Source organism: Scyliorhinus torazame, chromosome 2 (assembly GCF_047496885.1).
Source record: "Scyliorhinus torazame isolate Kashiwa2021f chromosome 2, sScyTor2.1, whole genome shotgun sequence".
In the NCBI taxonomy this organism is placed as follows: domain Eukaryota; kingdom Metazoa; phylum Chordata; class Chondrichthyes; order Carcharhiniformes; family Scyliorhinidae; genus Scyliorhinus; species Scyliorhinus torazame.
This window is the reverse complement of record NC_092708.1, coordinates 398,489,882-398,511,332: the sequence shown is the minus strand read 5'-3', so window position 1 is coordinate 398,511,332 and position 21,451 is coordinate 398,489,882. Positions and strand designations below refer to the sequence as shown.

The 21,451-nt window shown below is 46.7% G+C and overlaps 1 protein-coding gene across 2 annotated transcripts in view; it reads left to right on the top strand.

Moving 5' to 3' along the window:
- Positions 1-21,451, top strand: part of LOC140406132 (uncharacterized) — a 430,113-nt gene that overhangs the window by 99,662 nt on the left and 309,000 nt on the right. For both annotated transcript variants that reach the window (XM_072494284.1, XM_072494278.1), the window contains exons 6-7: positions 2,074-2,252; positions 4,465-4,661. In XM_072494284.1, the coding sequence (XP_072350385.1) occupies positions 2,074-2,252; positions 4,465-4,661 (376 nt within the window). The remainder of the gene's footprint in view (positions 1-2,073; positions 2,253-4,464; positions 4,662-21,451) is intronic.

Below are 21,451 nucleotides of genomic sequence, written 5' to 3'. Positions count from 1 at the left end.
GAACCCTACCGAGGCCCACTCCCCTGACCTATCCCCGTAACCTAACCTGTCCATCCCTGGACACTAAGGGGCAATTTAGCACGGTTCATCCACCTAACCTGCACAGCTTTGGACAGTCCTAAATGGTCTATCCTGTATCCTCAGACTGTGACCCCTGGCCTGAACTCTCCCGTCATCAGGAACATCCTTCCTGCATCTCCCCATCTCGTCCTGTTAGAATTTTATAGGTTTCTCTGAGATCTCCCCCCTCATTCTTCTAAACTCCAGCGAATACAAACCTAACCGAATCAATCTCTCCTCATACGTCAGTCCCGCCATCCCAGGAATCAGCCTGGTGAACCTTCACTGCGCTCCCTCCATAACAAGAATTTCCTTCCTCAGATAGGAGACCAAAACTGCCCACAATACTCCAAGTGTCGCTTCACCAAGATCCTGCATAATTGCCGCAAGACATCCCTGCTCCTGTTCTCGAATCCTCTCACTATGAAGGCCAACATACCATTTGCCTTCTTTACCGCCTGCTGTACCTGCGTGCTTACCTTCAGTGACTGGTGTATGGGGACACCAAGGTCTTGTTGTTCTCTCTCAATCTATAGCCATTCAGATAATAATCTGCCTTCTTCTTTTTGCTACTGAAGTGGATAACCTCACATTTATCCACATTATACTGCATCTGCCATTTATTTGCCCACTCACTCAGCCTGTGCAAATCCCGCTGAAGCATCTCTGCATCCTCCTCACAGCTCACCCTCCCACCCAACTTGGTGCCATCTGAAAATTTGGAGATATTACATTTTGTTCCCTCATCTAAATCATTGATTATATATTGTGAATAGCTGGCGTCCCAGCACCGATCCCTGCGGTACCCCACTAGTCACTGCCTGCCAGTTGAAAAAAGACCCGTTTATTCCTACTCTTTGTTTCCTGTCTGCCAACCAGTTTTCTATCCACCTCAGAACACCACTCCTAATACCATGTGCTTTAATTTTACCCGCTAATCTCTTATGCGGTACTTTGTCAAAAACATTCTGAAACTCCAAATACACCACATCCACTGGCTCCCTTTGTCCACTCTACTAGTTACATCCTTGAAGAATTCCAGTAGATTTGTCAAGCATGATTCCCCTTCATAAATCCATGCTGGCTCTGTCCGATCCTGCCACTGTTTTCTCAGTGCTCTGCTATAAAATCTTTGATAATGGACTCTAGAATTTGCTCACAACTGATGTCAGGCTGACTGGTCGCTAATTCCCAGTTTTCTCTCAATCTCCCTTTTTAAATAGTGGGGTTACATTAGCCACCCTCCAATCTGCAGCAACTTTCCCAAATCTATAAAATCTTGGAAGGTGACCACCAATCCATCTTCTATTTCTGGAGCCAATTCCTTATGCACTCGGATGTAGATTATCAGCCCCTGGGGATTTATTGGCCTTCAATTCCATCAATTTCCCCAACACCATTTCCCCACTAATATTGATCTCCTTCAGTTCTTCCCTCTCACTAAACCCTGTGTTCCCCTACGGTTCTGGCACATTATTTCTGCCGTCCTTTGTGAAGGTAGAACCAAAGTATGTATTCAGTTGGTTAGCCGTCTCTTTGCTCCCCATTATAAATAGCCAGGTTTCTGACTGTGCGGGACCTACATTTGTCTTCACCGATCTCTTCTTCTTCACATACCTATAGAAGCTTTCACAGTCAGTTTTTATGTTCCCTGCAGGCTTGCTCTTGTACTCTACTTTTCACTCCTTAATCAATCCCTTTGTCCTCCTTTGCTGAATTCTAAACTGCTCCCAATCCTCAAGCCTGCTGTCTTTTTCTCCGCCAGTCCCACACCCTCACAATTGTTCGCTCAGATACTTATCCGGTTTTCTTTGAGAAACCTCCATTCAATTTGTCTCCACCGCCCTCCTAACCCCTCACTGTGTGAAAAAGGATTTCCTCCTGCCACCTCTGCTTCTGTTAGCAATTATCTTTAATCGGTGTCCTCTGGTCACTGCCCCGCTGCCGACGGGAGAAGTTTCTCTGGGTCTGCTCTGTCCAGGGCACTCCTGATTTTGTTGTCTCTCTGAACAGGCTGAGAAATTTGCCAGTGGACCTCAATCTGCCTCCAGACAGAGCCATGTGGAGCCTTCACCCGGGTTAAATACCCCACTGACAGCACCATCTCCAGGGAAAGGCAAAGCAGTGGGCGCTGCAAAATGGATGATGTCAACAAAAATAGCCTTGCTCCAGTGGGTCCAGGAAAAAACAAAGTAAGGAGCCGGGATTTAAAGGTCATTGTGTGATTCCCACAACAGGAATTAGAACCAAACAGCACAGAAGGAGGCCATTTGCCTGTAATGAGTGGGCTGACTCTTTGACAGGGCTGTCTGGTTACTGATAACCCCCGGCTCTATGGCTGTACATTTCCCCTTTTCAAATATACTGCGTACGGTACAGGAATGACCAATATCCTGTGTTACCAGCCGGTCAGGATGGACACAAGGACTTCCCGCTTTTCACTCCTCACTTGTAAGAGGGTTTTTTGAGATTTATTAGGATGAATGTGCCAATTCTGTGCCTGCACCAGACCATTTACAGACTGGTTACAAATAATTCAAACAGACTCTCGGGTTTAAGCACAAAGAGGGTTAGTTTTTATTGTGTAAAAAAGGTAAACACACAACCCAGCTGGTGCAACACACATACAAACGTACACGCTTACACACACACACATACACACGTACACGCATACAAACGTACACGCATACAAACGTACACGCATACACACACACATACACACGTACACACATACACACACATACAAACGTACACACATACAAACGTACACGCATACACACACACATACACACGTACACGCATACACACACATACAAACGTACACGCATACAAACGTACACGTATACATACACATACATATACATGTACACGCATACACACACATACAAACGTACACGCATACAAACGTACAAGCATACGCACACACATACAAACATACACGCTTACACACACACATACAAACGTACAAGCACACACACACATACAAACATACACACTGACACACACATACAAACATACACACACACAAACGTACACGCTTACACACACACACATACACACGTACACGCATACACACACATACAAACGTACACGCATACAAACGTACAAGCATACACACACACAAACATACACGCTTACACACACACATACAAACGTACACGCATACACACACACATACACACGTACACGCATACACACACATACAAATGTACATGCATACAAACGTACAAGCATACACCCACACATACAAACGTACACGCATACACACACACATACACACGTACACGCATACACACACACACAAACGTACACACATACAAACATACAAGCATACACACACATACAAACGTACACACATACAAACGTACAAACATACACACACACAAACGTACACACATACATACAAACGCACACATGTACACACACATGTACATGCATACACACATACAAACGTACACACATACACATACACACACATACAAACACACACACACATGCTAACATGCATTCGCACACATGAATATACACACACACACGCACATACATGCATACATGCACAATTACACACATGCACACACACACATATATACACATGCACAAATAGACACAAACATGCATACACATACACACAGACATACACGCACACACGCATACAGACATACACATACACGCACATTCACACATGCATGCACAAACGCATACTCATACACAGAGAGGTCACTTTTGGCCAAATTATAATTGACCAATAAAAGGCAAACAAATAGAAGTTCAATGTTTATCCATCCTTCAGTGTTACTCGTGCTTGAGGCAGTTCCCTGGGATATTGACCTCTTCTCCAGAATGCCTCTGTATGTTATAAGCAGATAGTGGAGAGAGAAAGAGAGGGAGGCAGCTTTATTGCTGCTCCCAGCTGTTCTCCAGACTGCTGTTCTGCTCAATGTTACTGTGACCAAGAGGCACATTTATAATCACAGCTTTTCACAAGGGGGTTTCAGTCACGTGACAGCTGTTATTGGCACACAAGTGAGAGTGCTTCATGTTTATGCGGAGCTTTGATGTCCCACTGTCAAAGCTATCAAGATGCCATTGAAACAGATACACATCTCCTTGCATAATGAGTTTTGTCAGTCCTTTGTTTCTGGCAGTTTCTGTCGCGAGGAAATCCGTTGGCCTATTATCCTTGTGTTCTGTACAGAGTTCAGACAAAGCCACGTGTCTCCTGGAAAATCCACATTCAGAAGTTTCCAAACTTGGCCAATTTGTAGGTCAGGTGACTTCTGCAGCCGGTCAGTGTTGGCAAAAATCCTTTTGAAGACGTTCAATATATATCTGACCCGCCAATGAAATGAAAGATGAATATTCCACATGAATGTCACAGACTCATGACAGCTGACTTTCTTTCAGGGCACTGGGGGTCAATGTCCAAGATTTCAGCAGCAGCTGGAGAAGCGGTCTGGCTTTCGCTGCCATCATCAATGCCCTTCGACCCGGTCTGCTCGACCAACAGGAGTTCAAGCACAGGTCCGTCAGGGAGAATCTGGAAACGGTCTTCAAGGTGGCGGAGATGGAGCTGAAAATACCCAGACTGTTGGAGGTACAAGGTGAGAGCTGGTGGATAGAGAGGCTGGCACTGAAGATGGGGTCAGGGTGCATGGGAGAGAGGAAGACAGCAAAAGAGAGAAGGAAAGTAAAAAGGAAGGTTGTGGGTTTGGTGTTGTTGATATGTAGAATAACAGATACCCAACAGTGAGGTACTGTTAAGATCCTGGGCAGCACGGTAGCACAGTGGATAGCACTGTGGCTTCACAGCTCGAGGGACCCGGGTTCAATTCCCCACTGGGTCACTGTCTGTGCGGAGTCTGCACATCCTCCCCGTGTCTGCGTGGGTTTCCTCCGGGTGCTCCGGTTTCCTCCCACAGTCCAAAGACGTGCAGGTTAGGTGGATTGGCCGTGATAAATTGCCCTTAGTGTCCAAAACGTTTAGGAGGGGTTATTGGGTTATGGGGATGGGGTGGAGGTGAGGGCGTAAGTGGGTCGGTGCAGACTTGATGGGCCGAATGGCCTCCTTCTGCACTGTAAATTTCTATGAAATTCTATGTATCCCCATTGATGTTACCTGGCAGAGTGTCTCAGCTTGAAACACTGGTTGTTAGTGATGTATATTTGTTTGGAATAATGTGAGGAACAATGGAGAACCCAGTGAGGAACCAGACCAGTCGTTGTGTCAACAATTAACAAAAAATATTTATGAAAGTAATAAAAAACACGACAAAAGACAAATATACATTATGACACAGAAGTATATGAATAACAAAGCACTCCGTGTTATCTTGGTCCCAAAATATACCCATGTTCCCTGAACTCACTGCCCCTTTCCCAAGCAATTTTAGTAACTCCAAAGGTCAAATCCAGTTATTAATTACCACACAATACCACTTATGTGACCAAGTCTGGCAAAACATTCCACCCGGGTCAACGAAGGCACAAAACTAAATTTTATAGTGGAGAATATCTGCTCGAAATGTTAGACGGAACAGGCCTCCATGGCTCGGACGACATATGGACTGGGCCTGACTGAGTGTTGGGTGGAGAACTCGCCTCCTTCCCCAATGAGGGTGCCAGCAGTTATACTGTTCTCTCTTTGATATTCCCCTCTGTGGATTCTGCTGTCCACCTCGCTCAAATTCCTGGCCTGCAGACGTTATCAATTGTTTAGCCCCACTGATCTCTGGTAAGCAATGTTTCTGACATTGAAATTCACTCCTCAATGTCTCGAGACACCTGCTAATCTTGTTACTGGGCAAATCGTATTCCATTATTTCTCCAGATGCCTGTTACCCCTGTTACTTGTCTGTTATTTTATTTTCAGCTCATGTTCCTGAAAACCTCATTAACTTCCCACATTTCGAGCAGTTACTGACGGGAATCTAATTGAGGGGTTCCGGGGGGGTTTATATATAGAATAACAGATACTCGGGAGTGATTTACAGACTGGAATCTAATCGAGGGGTTTGGGGTGGTTTATATATAGAATAACAGATACCCGGGAGTGAGTTACAGACTGGAATCTAATCGAGGGGTTTGGGGTGGTTTATATATAGAATAACAGATACCCGGGAGTGAGTTACAGACTGGAATCTAATCGAGGGGTTCAGGGTGGTTTATATATAGAATAACAGATATCCGGGAGTGAGTTACAGACTGGAATCTAATCGAGGGGTTTGGGGTGGTTTATATATAGAATAACAGATACACGGGAGTGAGTTACAGACTGGAATCTAATCGAGGGGTTCAGGGCGGTTTATATATAGAATAACAGATACCCGGGAGTGAGTTACAGACTGGAATCTAATCAAGGGGTTCAGGGTGGTTTCTATATAGAATAGCAGATATCCGGGAGTGAGTTACAGACTGGAATCTAATCGAGGGGTTCAGGGTGGTTTATATATAGAATAACAGATACCCGGGAGTGAGTTACAGACTGGAATCTAATCAAGGGGTTCAGGGTGGTTTCTATATAGAATAGCAGATATCCGGGAGTGAGTTACAGACTGGAATCTAATCGAGGGGTTCGGAGTGGTTTATATATAGAATAACAGATACCCGGGAGTGAGTTGCAGACTGGAATCTAATCGAGGGGTTCAGGGTGGTTTATATATAGAATAACAGATACCCGGGAGTGAGTTACAGACTGGAATCTAATCGAGGGGTTCGGGGTGGTTTACATATAGAATAACAGATACCCGGGAGTGAGTTACAGACTGGAATCTAATCGAGGGGTTCGGGGTGGTTTACATATAGAATAACAGATACCCGGGAGTGAGTTACAGACTGGAATCTAATCGAGGGGTTCGGGGTGGTTTACATATAGAATAGCAGATATCCGGGAGTGAGTTACAGACTGGAATCTAATCAAGGGGTTCAGGGTGGTTTATGTATAGAATAACCGATACCCGGGAGTGAGTTACAGACTGGAATCTAATCGAGGGGTTCGGGGGGTTTATATATAGAATAACAGATACCCGGGAGTGAGTTACAGACTGGAATCTAATCGAGGGGTCCAGGGTGGTTTATATATAGAATAGCAGATATCCGGGAGTGAGTTACAGACTGGAACCTAATCGAGGGGTTCAGGGTGGTTTGTATATAGAATAACAGATACCCGGGAGTGTGTTACAGACTGGAATCTAATCGAGGGGTTCGGGGTGGTTTATATATAGAATAACAGATACCCGGGAGTGAGTTACAGACTGGAATCTAATCGAGGGGTTCGGGGTGGTTTCTATATAGAATAACAGATACCCGGGAGTGAGTTACAGACTGGAATCTAATCGAGGGGTTCGGGGTGGTTTCTATATAGAATAACAGATACCCGGGAGTGAGTTACAGACTGGAATCTAATCGAGGGGTTTGGGGTAGTTTATTTATATAATAACAGATACCCGGGAGTGAGTTACAGACCGGAATCTAATCAAGGGGTTCAGGGTGGTTTCTATATAGAATAGCAGATATCCGGGAGTGAGTTACAGACTGGAATCTAATCAAGGGGTTCAGGGTGGTTTATATATAGAATAACCGATACCCGGGAGTGAGTTACAGACTGGAATCTAATCGAGGGTCGAGGGGTTCAGGGTGGTTTCTATATAGAATAACAGACCCGGGAGTGAGTTACAGACTGGAATCTAATCGAGGGGTTCAGGGTGGTTTATATATAGAATAACAGATACCCGGGAGTGAGTTACAGACTGGAATCTAATCGAGGGGTTCGGGATGGTTTATATATAGAATAGCTGATACCCGGGAGTGAGTTACAGACTGGAATCTAATCAAGGGGTTCAGGGTGGTTTCTATATAGAATAGCAGATATCCGGGAGTGAGTTACAGACTGGAATCTAATCAAGGGGTTCAGGGTGGTTTATATATAGAATAACCGATACCCGGGAGTGAGTTACAGACTGGAATCTAATCGAGGGGTTCAGGGTGGTTTCTATATAGAATAACAGACCCGGGAGTGAGTTACAGACTGGAATCTAATCGAGGGGTTCAGGGTGGTTTATATATAGAATAACAGATACCCGGGAGTGAGTTACAGACTGGAATCAAATCGAGGGGTTCGGGGTGGTTTATACATAGAATAACAGATACCCGGGCGTGAGTTACAGACTGGAATCTAATCGAGGGGTTCAGGGTGGTTTCTATATAGAATAACAGACCCGGGAGTGAGTTACAGACTGGAATCTAATCGAGGGGTTCAGGGTGGTTTATATATAGAAAAACAGATACCCGGGAGTGAGTTACAGACTGGAATCAAATCGAGGGGTTCGGGGTGGTTTATACATAGACTTACAATTTTTTCCCCTTACACATCAAACAAAAGAAAAATTAAAAGTACAAATAACATGATAACTACAATCTAACAATGAGTAACTAACTAACATGGTAAACTAATCAAATAACATAAAATGAAACTTCCACCCCCCCTCCCAGATCCCAAACATCTTGCCCCCCCTCTCTCCCTCCCCCCCCCCCCCCATCCCCCTCCCCCCTGGGTTGCTGCTGCTGGCCATCTATCTTCCCTCTAACGTTCCGCTAGGTAGTCGAGGAACGGTTGCCACCGTCTGGTGAACCCTTGAGCCGATCCTCTCAGCGCAAACTTCATCCGCTCCAGTTTTATGAACCCCGCCATATCGTTTATCCAGGCCTCCAGTCCGGGGGGTTTCGCCTCCTTCCACATGAGTAGGATCCTACGCCGGGCTACTAGGGACGCAAAGGCCACAACGTCGGCCTCTTTCGCCTCCTGCACTCCCGGCTCATCCGCAACTCCAAATAGAGCTAACCCCCAGCCTGGTTTGACCCGGACCTTCACCACCTTCGAGATCACTCCCATCACTCCCCTCCAATACCCCTCCAGTGCCGGGCACAACCAAAACATATGTGTGTGGTTTGCCGGGCTTCCCCCGCACCTCCCACACTTGTCCTCCACTCCGAAGAACCTGCTCAACCTTGCTCCCGTTATGTGTGCTCTATGCAGCACCTTAAATTGGATCAGGCTAAGCCTGGCACACGAGGAAGAGGAATTTACCCTGCTTAGGGCATCAGCCCACAAACCCTCCTCAATCTCCTCCCCGAGCTCTTCTTCCCATTTTCCTTTCAGTTCGCCCACCAGCTCCTCCCCCTCTTCTCTCATCTCTCGGTATATCTCTGACACTTTGCCCTCCCCGACCCACACCCCCGAAAGCACCCTGTCCTGGATCCCTTGTGTCAGGAGCAGCGGAAATTCCCTCACCAGTTGTCTCGTGAACGCTCTCACCTGCATATACCTAAAGAAATTTCCCCGGGGCAGCTTATACTTTTCCTCCAGCGCTCCCAAGCTCGCAAACGTCCCGTCTATAAATAAATCTCCTACTCTCCTAATTCCCAACTGGTGCCAGCTCTGGAATCCTCCATCCAGCCTCCCTGGGGCAAACCTATGGTTGTTCCTAATTGGGGACCCCACCAAGGCTCCCAGCGCACCTCTCTGTCGCCTCCATTGCCCCCAGATACTTAATGTTGCCGCCACCACTGGGTTTGTGGTAAATCTTTTTGGTGAGAGCGGTAGTGGCGCCATCACCAGCGCCTCTAGACTCGTCCCTTTACAGGACTTCATCTCTAGTCTTTTCCACGCCGCTCCCTCTCCCTCTATCATCCATTTACGGATCATCGCCACGTTGGCGGCCCAGTAGTAGTCGCCCAAATTCGGCAGCGTCAGTCCCCCTCTGTCTCTACTACGTTGTAAGAACCCCCTCCTTATCCTCGGAACCTTCCCTGCCCACACGAAGCTCGTGATGCTCCTGTCTATTTTTTAAAAAAAGGCCTTAGTGATCAGTATAGGGAGACATTGGAACACAAATAGGAACCTCGGGAGGACCATCATCTTAATTGCCTGCTCTCTGCCCGCCAGTGACAGCGGCTGCATATCCCACCTTTTGAAATCCTCTTCCATTTGTTCCACCAGCCGTGTCAGATTGAGTCTGTGTAAGGTTCCCCAGCTCCTGGCTATCTGAATCCCCAGGTATCGGAAGTTTCTTTCCACTCTCCTTAGCGGTAGGCCATCTATCCCTCTACTCTGGTCCCCAGGGTGTATCACAAAAAGCTCACTCTTTCCCATGTTAAGCCTATATCCTGAGAAATCTCCAAACTCCCTCAATATCTGCATGACCTCTGTCACCCCCCCCCACTGGGTCCGCTACATATAGCAGTAGGTCATCCGCGTAGAGTGACACTCGGTGTTCCTCTCCCCCTCTAATCACCCCTCTCCATTTTCTGGAGTCTCTCAGCGCTATGGCCAGTGGTTCAATTGCCAACGCGAACAGTAATGGAGACAACGGGCATCCCTGTCTTGTTCCCCTGTATAGTCGAAAATACTCCGATCTTTGCCGACCCGTGACCACACTTGCCGTTGGGGCCCCATAGAGGAGTTTGACCCAGCTGACAAACCCGTCCCCAAACCCGAACCTCCTCAGCACCTCCCATAGATACTCCCACTCCACCCTATCAAATGCCTTCTCTGCATCCATTGCCGCCACTATCTCTGCCTCCCCCTCTACTGGGGGCATCATTATCACCCCTAATAGCCGTCGCACGTTGACATTTAGTTGTCTCCCCTTTACGAATCCTGTCTGGTCTTCGTGCACCACCCCCGGGACACAATCCTCTATCCTCGTTGCCAGCACCTTTGCCAGCAATTTGGCGTCCACATTTAGCAGTGAGATAGGCCTATAGGACCCGCACTGTAGCGGATCTTTATCCCGCTTCAAAATTAGCGATATCGTCGCCTCCGACATTGTCGGGGGTAGAGTCCCCCCTTCTCGGGCCTCGTTAAAAGTCCTTACCAACAGCGGGGCCAACAAGTCCACATATTTTCTATAAAATTCCACCGGGAACCCATCTGGTCCCGGGGCCTTCCCTGCCTGCATGTTCCCCAACCCCTTTGTAACCTCGTCCACCCCAATTGGTGCCCCCAGGCCTTCCACCTCCTGCTCCTCCACCCTCGGGAACCTTAATTGGTCCAAAAACTGCCGCATCTCCTCTTTTCCCTCCGGGGGTTGGGACCTATAAAGTCTTTCGTAAAAGGTCTTAAACACCTCGTTTATCTTCCCTGCTCTCCGCACCGTAGCTCCCTTTTCATCTCTAATTCCCCCTAACTCCCTCGCCGCTGTCCTCTTTCGCAGCTGATGGGCCAATAGGTGACTAGCCTTTTCCCCATATTCATATCTCATCCCCTGTGCCTTCCTCCAATGCGCCTCCGCCCTCCTTGTGGTCAGAAGGTCGAACTCCGTCTGGAGTCGTCGTCTCTTCCTGTATAGTCCTTCCTCCGGGGCCTCCGCGTATTCTTTATCTACCCTTAAAATCTCCCCCAGTAATCTTTCCCTTTCCTTGGCCTCTATTTTCTCTTTGTGGGCCCTGATGGAGATCAGCTCTCCTCTGACCACCGCATTTAGAGCTTCCCATACCACTCCCACTCGGACCTCCCCATCGTCATTGACCTCCAGGTATCTCTCGATACATCCCCTCACCCTTCCACAGACTCCCTCATCCGCCAGCAATCCCACATCTAATCGCCAGAGTGCACGCTGCTCCCTCTCCTCTCCTAGTTCCAGGTCCACCCAGTGTGGGGCATGATCTGAAACAGCTATGGCTGAATACTCAGTTTCTTCCACCCTCGAGATCAGCGACCTTCCCAAAACGAAAAAATCTATCCGGGAGTACACCTTGTGGACATGGGAGAAGAAGGAGAACTCTTTGGCCTTCGGCCTAACAAATCGCCACGGATCCACTCCCCCCATTTGGTCCATAAACCCCCTAAGCACCTTGGCCGCTGCCGGCCTTCTTCTGGTCCTAGATCTAGATCTATCTAACCCTGGGTCCAACACGGTGTTGAAGTCTCCCCCCATTATCAGGTTTCCTACCTCCAGGTCCGGGATACGTCCCAGCATCCGCTTCATAAATCCCGCATCATCCCAATTCGGGGCATATACGTTAACCAACACGACCTCCGTTCCCTCCAGTCTGCCACTCACCATCACATATCTGCCTCCGCTGTCTGCTACAATGTTCCTAGCTTCAAATGACACCCGTTTCCCCACCAGTATGGCCACTCCTCTGCATCCAGCCCTGAGTGGAACACCTGTCCCACCCATCCTTTCCTTAACCTAACTTGGTCCGCCACCTTCAGGTGCATCTCCTGAAGCATGGCCACGTCTGCCCTCAGTCCTTTCAAGTGCGCGTACACTTGGGCCCTTTTAATCAGTCCATTTAGGCCTCTCACGTTCCACGTGATCAGCCGCACTGGGGGGCTACCTGCCCCCTTCCCGTGTCGACTAGCCATCACCCTCTCTAGGCCAGTCCCATGTCCCGGTTCCGCGCTCCCACCCGTTCCCCAGGTGGCGCATTCCAGTCCCGACCACCCTTTCTTTAGCCAGTTCCTCTTTGATTTCTGCAGCAGCAACCCAGTTATCCCCCCGCCCCCCCCCCCCCCGCTAGATCCCCATCTAGCGTGATTGCTCCCCCCATATTGCTTCCGAAAGTCAGCTGACTTCAACTGACCCCGGCTTCTCCCGCTCACTCCTTGACCCCCCCCCGTGTGGGGAACTCCCATCTACCTTGCGCCTATCTTCCCACCATCATCTTTCTGGCGCGGGAACAAGAACAATAAGCCCCGTGTTCTCTATAGTTGTCCCGTCCCTTGTGGCGCAGCTCCCTCTGCCGCCCCACTCCCATTCCCCATACCCCGCCTACGTCTCTTCTTCCCCCCCACCGGCGCCCACATTTCTTAGTGTCCCCCCCCTTCCCAATTTACATCCCTATATACATCGACAGTGTCATTTCCCCTCTAACATCAGTCCCTCAGTTCCGATCCAGTTTCTCGTTTTTAATAAAGGTCCATGCTTCTTCCGCCGTTTCGAAGTAGTGATGCCTCTCCTGGTGCGTGACCCACAGTCGCGCCGGCTGCAGCATCCCGAACTTCACCTTCTTCTTGTGTAGCACCTCCTTGGCTCGATTAAAACTCGCCCTCCTTCTCGCCACCTCTGCACTCCAATCCTGGTACACTCGTACCACCGCATTCTCCCATCTACTACTTCGTACATTTTGGGCCATCTCAGAACCACTTCTCTATCTTTAAAGCGGTGAAATCGCACGATTGTCGCCCTAGGTGGTTCTCCCGCTTTTGGTCTCCTCGCCGGGATCCGATGAGCCCCTTCCACTTCCAAGGGGCCCGAGGGAGCCTCAGCTCCCATCAGCGAGCGTAGCATCGTGCTCACGTAAGCCCCGCAGTCCGCTCCTTCCACTCCCTCAGGGAGACCCAGGATCCGAAGGTTCTTCCTTCGTGCTCTATTTTCTAGGACTTCAATCCTCTCAATGCACTTTTTGTGGAGCGCCTCGTGTGTCTGCGTTTTGACCGCCAGGCCCAGGATCTCGTCTTCGTTATCCGTCACCTTCTGCTCCACCACGCGGAGCTCCGTCTCCTGGGTCCTTTGTGCTTCCTTAAGCCCCTCAATTGCCTGTAGCATCGGGGGCAGCACCTCCTTCTTAAGTAGCTCCACACACCGTCTTAAAAATTTGTCTTGGTCGGGCCCCCATGTCGCCTGGGCTTTCTCCGCCGCCATCTTGCTCCTTTTTCCTTCTGCCCCTGTCCTCGAGGATTCTTCGCGATGTAGCCACCGCCGCCGATATTTTTCTTTTTCGTTGGGGGGGGGGACTCCCTGTTGTCTCACCCCACACCGGGTTTCGTCTTGAAAAAATTCCCCGCTGGGGCTCTTAAAAGAGCCCGTAGGTCCGTTCGAGCTGGAGCCGCCGAAACGTGCGGCTTAGCTGGTCATCGCCGCAACCGGAAGTTGATGGTTTATATTTTTGAATAACAGATACTCGGGAGTGAGTTACAGACTGGAATCTAATCGAGGGGTTCAGGGTGGTTTGTATATAGAATAACAGATACCCGGGAGTGAGTTACAGACTGGAATCTAATCGAGGGGTTCAGGGTGGTTTGTATATAGAATAACAGATACCCGGGAGTGAGTTACAGACTGGAATCTAATCGACGGGTTCAGGATGGTTTATATATAGAATAACAGATACCCGGGAGTGAGTTACAGACTGGAATCTAATCGAGGGGTTCGGGGTGGTTTATATATAGAATAACAGATACCCGGGAGTGAGTTACAGACTGGAATCTAATCGAGGGGTTCAGGGTGGTTTATATATAGAATAACAGATACCCGGGAGTGAGTTACAGACTGGAATCTAATCGAGGGGTTCAGGGTGGTTTATATATAGAATAACCGATACCTTGGAGTGAGTTACAGACTGGAATCTAATCGAGGGGTTCGGGGTGGTTTATATTTTTGAATAACAGATATCCGGGAGTGAATTACAGACTGGAATCTAATCGAGGGGTTCAGGGTGGTTTATATATAGAATAACCGATACCCGGGAGTGAGTTACGGACTGGAATCTAATCGAGGGGTTCAGGGTGGTTTATATATAGAATAACAGATACCCGGGAGTGAGTTACAGACTGGAATCTAATCGAGGGGTTCGGGGTGGTTTATATATAGAATAACAGACACCCGGGAGTGAGTTACAGAATGGAATCTAATCGAGGGGTTCAGGGTGGTTTATATCTAGAATAACAGATACCCGGGAGTGAGTTACAGACTGGAATCTAATCGAGGGGTTCGGGGTGGTTTATATTTTTGAATAACAGATATCCGGGAGTGAGTTACAGACTGGAATCTAATCGGGGGGTTCGGGGTTGTTTATATTTTTGAATAACAGATATCCGGGAGTGAGTTACAGACTGGAATCTAATCGAGGGGTTCAGGGTGGTTTATATATAGAATAACAGATACCCGGGAGTGAGTTACGGACTGGAATCTAATCGAGGGGTTCAGGGTGGTTTATATATAGAATAACAGATACCCGGGAGTGAGTTACAGACTGGAATCTAATCGAGGGGTTCAGGGTGGTTTATATATCGAATAACCGATGCCCGGGAGTGAGTTACAGACTGGAATCTAATCGAGGGGTTCGTGGTGGTTTATATTTTTGAATAACAGATATCCGGGAGTGAGTTACAGACTGGAATCTAATCGAGGGGTTCAGGGTGGTTTATATATAGAATAACAGATACCCGGGAGTGAGTTACGGACTGGAATCTAATCGAGGGGTTCAGGGTGGTTTATATATAGAATAACAGATACCCGGGAGTGAGTTACAGACTGGAATCTAATCGAGGAGTTCAGGGTGGTTTATATATAGAATAACAGATACCTGAGAGTGAGTTACAGACTGGAATCTAATCGAGGGGTTCAGGGTGGTTTATATATAGAATAACAGATACCCGGGAGTGAGTTACAGACTGGAATCTAATCGAGGAGTTCAGGGTGGTTTATATATAGAATAACAGATACCCGAGAGTGAGTTACAGACTGGAATCTAATCGAGGGGTTCAGGGTGGTTTATATATAGAATAACAGATACCCGGGAGTGAGTTACAGACTGGAATCTAATCGAGGGGTTCAGGGTGGTTTATATATAGAATAACAGATACCCGAGAGTGAGTTACAGACTGGAATCTAATCGAGGGGTTCGGGGTGGTTTATATATAGAATAACAGATACCCGAGAGTGAGTTACAGACTGGAATCTAATCGAGGGGTTCCGGGTGGTTTATATATAGAATAACAGATACCCGGGAGTGAGTTACAGACTGGAATCTAATCGAGGGGTTCGGGGTGGTTTATATTTTTGAATAACAGATATCCGGGAGTGAGTTACAGATTGGAATCTAATCGAGGGGTTCAGGGTGGTTTATATATAGAATAACAGATACCCGGGAGTGAGTTACGGACTGGAATCTAATCGAGGGGTTCAGGGTGGTTTATATATAGAATAACAGATACCCGGGAGTGAGTTACAGACTGGAATCTAATCGAGGGGTTCAGGGTGGTTTATATCTAGAATAACAGATACCCGGGAGTGAGTTACAGACTGGAATCTAATCGAGGGGTTCGGGGTGGTTTATATTTTTGAATAACAGATATCCGGGAGTGAGTTACAGACTGGAATCTAATCGAGGGGTTCGGGGTTGTTTATATTTTTGAATAACAGATATCCGGGAGTGAGTTACAGACTGGAATCTAATCGAGGGGTTCAGGGTGGTTTATATATAGAATAACAGATACCCGGGAGTGAGTTACGGACTGGAATCTAATCGAGGGGTTCAGGGTGGTTTATATATAGAATAACAGACACCCGGGAGTGAGTTACAGACTGGAATCTAATCGAGGAGTTCAGGGTGGTTTATATATAGAATAACAGATACCCGAGAGTGAGTTACAGACTGGAATCTAATCGAGGGGTTCAGGGTGGTTTATATATAGAATAACAGATACCCGGGAGTGAGTTACAGACTGGAATCTAATCGAGGGGTTCAGGGTGGTTTATATATAGAATAACCGATACCCGGGAGTGAGTTACAGACTGGAATCTAATCGAGGGGTTCGGGGTGGTTTATATTTTTGAATAACAGATATCCGGGAGTGAGTTACAGACTGGAATCTAATCGAGGGGATCAGGGTGGTTTATATATAGAATAACAGATACCCGGGAGTGAGTTACGGACTGGAATCTAATCGAGGGGTTCAGGGTGGTTTATATATAGAATAACAGATACCCGGGAGTGAGTTACAGACTGGAATCTAATCGAGGAGTTCAGGGTGGTTTATATATAGAATAACAGATACCCGAGAGTGAGTTACAGACTGGAATCTAATCGAGGGGTTCAGGGTGGTTTATATATAGAATAACAGATACCCGGGAGTGAGTTACAGACTGGAATCTAATCGAGGGGTTCAGGGTGGTTTATATATAGAATAACAGATACCCGGGAGTGAGTTACAGACTGGAATCTAATCGAGGGGTTCGGGGTGGTTTATATATAGAATAACAGATACCCGGGAGTGAGTTACAGACTGGAATCTAATCGAGGGGTTCAGGGTGGTTTATATATAGAATAACAGATACCCGGGAGTGAGTTACAGACTGGAATCTAATCGAGGGGCTCGAGGTGGTTTATATATAGAATAACAGATACCCGGGAGTGAGTTACAGACTGGAATCTAATCGAGGGGTTCAGGGTGGTTTATATATAGAATAACAGATACCCGGGAGTGAGTTACAGACTGGAATCTAATCGAGGGGCTCGAGGTGGTTTATATATAGAATAACAGATACCCGGGAGTGAGTTACAGACTGGAATCTAATCGAGGGGTTCAGGGTGGTTTATATATAGAATAACCGATACCCGGGAGTGAGTTACAGACTAGAATCTAATCGAGGGGTTCGAGGTGGTTTATATATAGAATAACAGATACCCGGGAGTGAGTTACAGACTGGAATCTAATCGAGGGGTTCAGGGTGGTTTATATATAGAATAACAGATACCCGGGAGTGAGTTACAGACTGGAATCTAATCGAGGGGTTCAGGGTGGTTTATATATAGAATAACAGATACCCGGGAGTGAGTTACAGACTGGAATCTAATCGAGGGGCTCGAGGTGGTTTATATATAGAATAACAGATACCCGGGAGTGAGTTACAGACTGGAATCTAATCGAGGGGTTCAGGGTGGTTTCTATATAGAATAACAGATACCCGGGAGTGAGTTACAGACTGGAATCTAATCGAGGAGTTCAGGGTGGTTTATATATAGAATAACAGATACCCGGGAGTGAGTTACAGACTGGAATCTAATCGAGGAGTTCAGGGTGGTTTATATGTAGAATAACAGATACCCGGGAGTGAGTTACAGACTGGAATCTAATCGAGGGGTTCAGGGTGGTTTATATGTAGAATAACAGATACCCGGGAGTGAGTTACCGACTGGAATCTAATCGAGGGGTTCGGGGTGGTTTATATATAGAATAACAGATACCCGGTAGTGAGTTACAGACTGGAATCTAATCGAGGGGTTCAGTGTGGTTTATATATAGAATAACAGATACCCGGGAGTGAGTTACAGACTGGAATCTAATCGAGGGGCTCGAGGTGGTTTATATATAGAATAACAGATACCCGGGAGTGAGTTACAGACTGGAATCTAATCGAGGGGCTCGAGGTGGTTTATATATAGAATAACAGATACCCGGGAGTGAGTTACAGACTGGAATCTAATCGAGGGGCTCGAGGTGGTTTATATATAGAATAACAGATACCCGGGAGTGAGTTACAGACTGGAATCTAATCGAGGGGTTCAGGGTGGTTTATATATAGAATAACAGATACCCGAGAGTGAGTTACAGACTGGAATCTAATCGAGGGGTTCAGGGTGGTTTATATATAGAATAACAGATACCCGGGAGTGAGTTACAGACTGGAATCTAATCGAGGGGTTCAGGGTGGTTTATATATAGAATAACCGATACCCGGGAGTGAGTTACAGACTGGAATCTAATCGAGGGGTTCGGGGTGGTTTATATTTTTGAATAACAGATATCCGGGAGTGAGTTACAGACTGGAATCTAATCGAGGGGATCAGGGTGGTTTATATATAGAATAACAGATACCCGGGAGTGAGTTACGGACTGGAATCTAATCGAGGGGTTCAGGGTGGTTTATATATAGAATAACAGATACCCGGGAGTGAGTTACAGACTGGAATCTAATCGAGGAGTTCAGGGTGGTTTATATATAGAATAACAGATACCCGAGAGTGAGTTACAGACTGGAATCTAATCGAGGGGTTCAGGGTGGTTTATATATAGAATAACAGATACCCGGGAGTGAGTTACAGACTGGAATCTAATCGAGGGGTTCAGGGTGGTTTATATATAGAATAACAGATACCCGGGAGTGAGTTACAGACTGGAATCTAATCGAGGGGTTCGGGGTGGTTTATATATAGAATAACAGATACCCGGGAGTGAGTTACAGACTGGAATCTAATCGAGGGGTTCAGGGTGGTTTATATATAGAATAACAGATACCCGGGAGTGAGTTACAGACTGGAATCTAATCGAGGGGCTCGAGGTGGTTTATATATAGAATAACAGATACCCGGGAGTGAGTTACAGACTGGAATCTAATCGAGGGGTTCAGGGTGGTTTATATATAGAATAACAGATACCCGGGAGTGAGTTACAGACTGGAATCTAATCGAGGGGCTCGAGGTGGTTTATATATAGAATAACAGATACCCGGGAGTGAGTTACAGACTGGAATCTAATCGAGGGGTTCAGGGTGGTTTATATATAGAATAACCGATACCCGGGAGTGAGTTACAGACTAGAATCTAATCGAGGGGTTCGAGGTGGTTTATATATAGAATAACAGATACCCGGGAGTGAGTTACAGACTGGAATCTAATCGAGGGGTTCAGGGTGGTTTATATATAGAATAACAGATACCCGGGAGTGAGTTACAGACTGGAATCTAATCGAGGGGTTCAGGGTGGTTTATATATAGAATAACAGATACCCGGGAGTGAGTTACAGACTGGAATCTAATCGAGGGGCTCGAGGTGGTTTATATATAGAATAACAGATACCCGGGAGTGAGTTACAGACTGGAATCTAATCGAGGGGTTCAGGGTGGTTTCTATATAGAATAACAGATACCCGGGAGTGAGTTACAGACTGGAATCTAATCGAGGAGTTCAGGGTGGTTTATATATAGAATAACAGATACCCGGGAGTGAGTTACAGACTGGAATCTAATCGAGGAGTTCAGGGTGGTTTATATGTAGAATAACAGATACCCGGGAGTGAGTTACAGACTGGAATCTAATCGAGGGGTTCAGGGTGGTTTATATGTAGAATAACAGATACCCGGGAGTGAGTTACCGACTGGAATCTAATCGAGGGGTTCGGGGTGGTTTATATATAGAATAACAGATACCCGGTAGTGAGTTACAGACTGGAATCTAATCGAGGGGTTCAGTGTGGTTTATATATAGAATAACAGATACCCGGGAGTGAGTTACAGACTGGAATCTAATCGAGGGGCTCGAGGTGGTTTATATATAGAATAACAGATACCCGGGAGTGAGTTACAGACTGGAATCTAATCGAGGGGCTCGAGGTGGTTTATATATAGAATAACAGATACCCGGGAGTGAGTTACAGACTGGAATCTAATCGAGGGGCTCGAGGTGGTTTATATATAGAATAACAGATACCCGGGAGTGAGTTACAGACTGGAATCTAATCGAGGGGTTCAGGGTGGTTTATATATAGAATAACCGATACCTTGGAGTGAGTTACAGACTGGAATCTAATCGAGGGGTTCAGGGGGGTTTATATATAGAATAACAGATACCCGGGAGTGAGTTACAGACTGGAATCTAATCGAGGGGCTCGAGGTGGTTTATATATAGAATAACAGATACCCGGGAGTGAGTTACAGACTGGAATCTAATCGAGGGGTTCAGGGGGGTTTATATATAGAATAACAGATACCCGGGAGTGAGTTACAGACTGGAATCTAATCGAGGGGTTCAGGGTGGTTTATATATAGAATAACAGATACCCGGGAGTGAGTTACAGACTGGAATCTAATCGAGGGGTTTGGGGTTGTTTATATATAGAATAACAGATACCCGGGAGTGAGTTACAGACTGGAATCTAATCGAGGGGTTCAGTGTGGTTTATATATAGAATAACAGATACCCGGGAGTGAGTTACAGACTGGAATCTAATCGAGGGGTTCAGGGTGGTTTATATATAGAATAACAGATACCCGGGAGTGAGTTACAGACTGGAATCTAATCGAGGTGTTCAGGGTGGTTTATATATAGAATAACAGACACCCGGGAGTGAGTTACAGACTGGAATCTAATCGAGGGGTTCAGGGTGGTTTATATATAGAATAACAGATACCCGGGAGTGAGTTACAGACTGGAATCTAATCGAGGGGTTCGGGGTGGTTTATATATAGAATAACAGACACCCGGGAGTGAGTTACAGACTGGAATCTAATCGAGGTGTTCGGGGTGGTTTATATATAGAATAACAGATACCCGGGAGTGAGTTACAGACTGGAATCTAATCGAGGGGTTCGGGGTGGTTTATATATATAATAACAGATACCCGGGAGTGAGTTACAGACTGGAATCTAATCGAGGGGTCCGGGGTTGTTTATATATAGAATAACAGATACCCGGGAGTGAGTTACAGACTGGAATCTAATCGAGGGGTTCAGGGTGGTTTATATATAGAATAACAGATACCCGGGAGTGAGTTACAGACTGGAATCTAATCGAGGGGTTCAGGGTGGTTTATATATAGAATAACAGATACCCGGGAGTGAGTTACAGACTGGAATCTAATCGAGGGGTTCGGGGTGGTTTATATCTA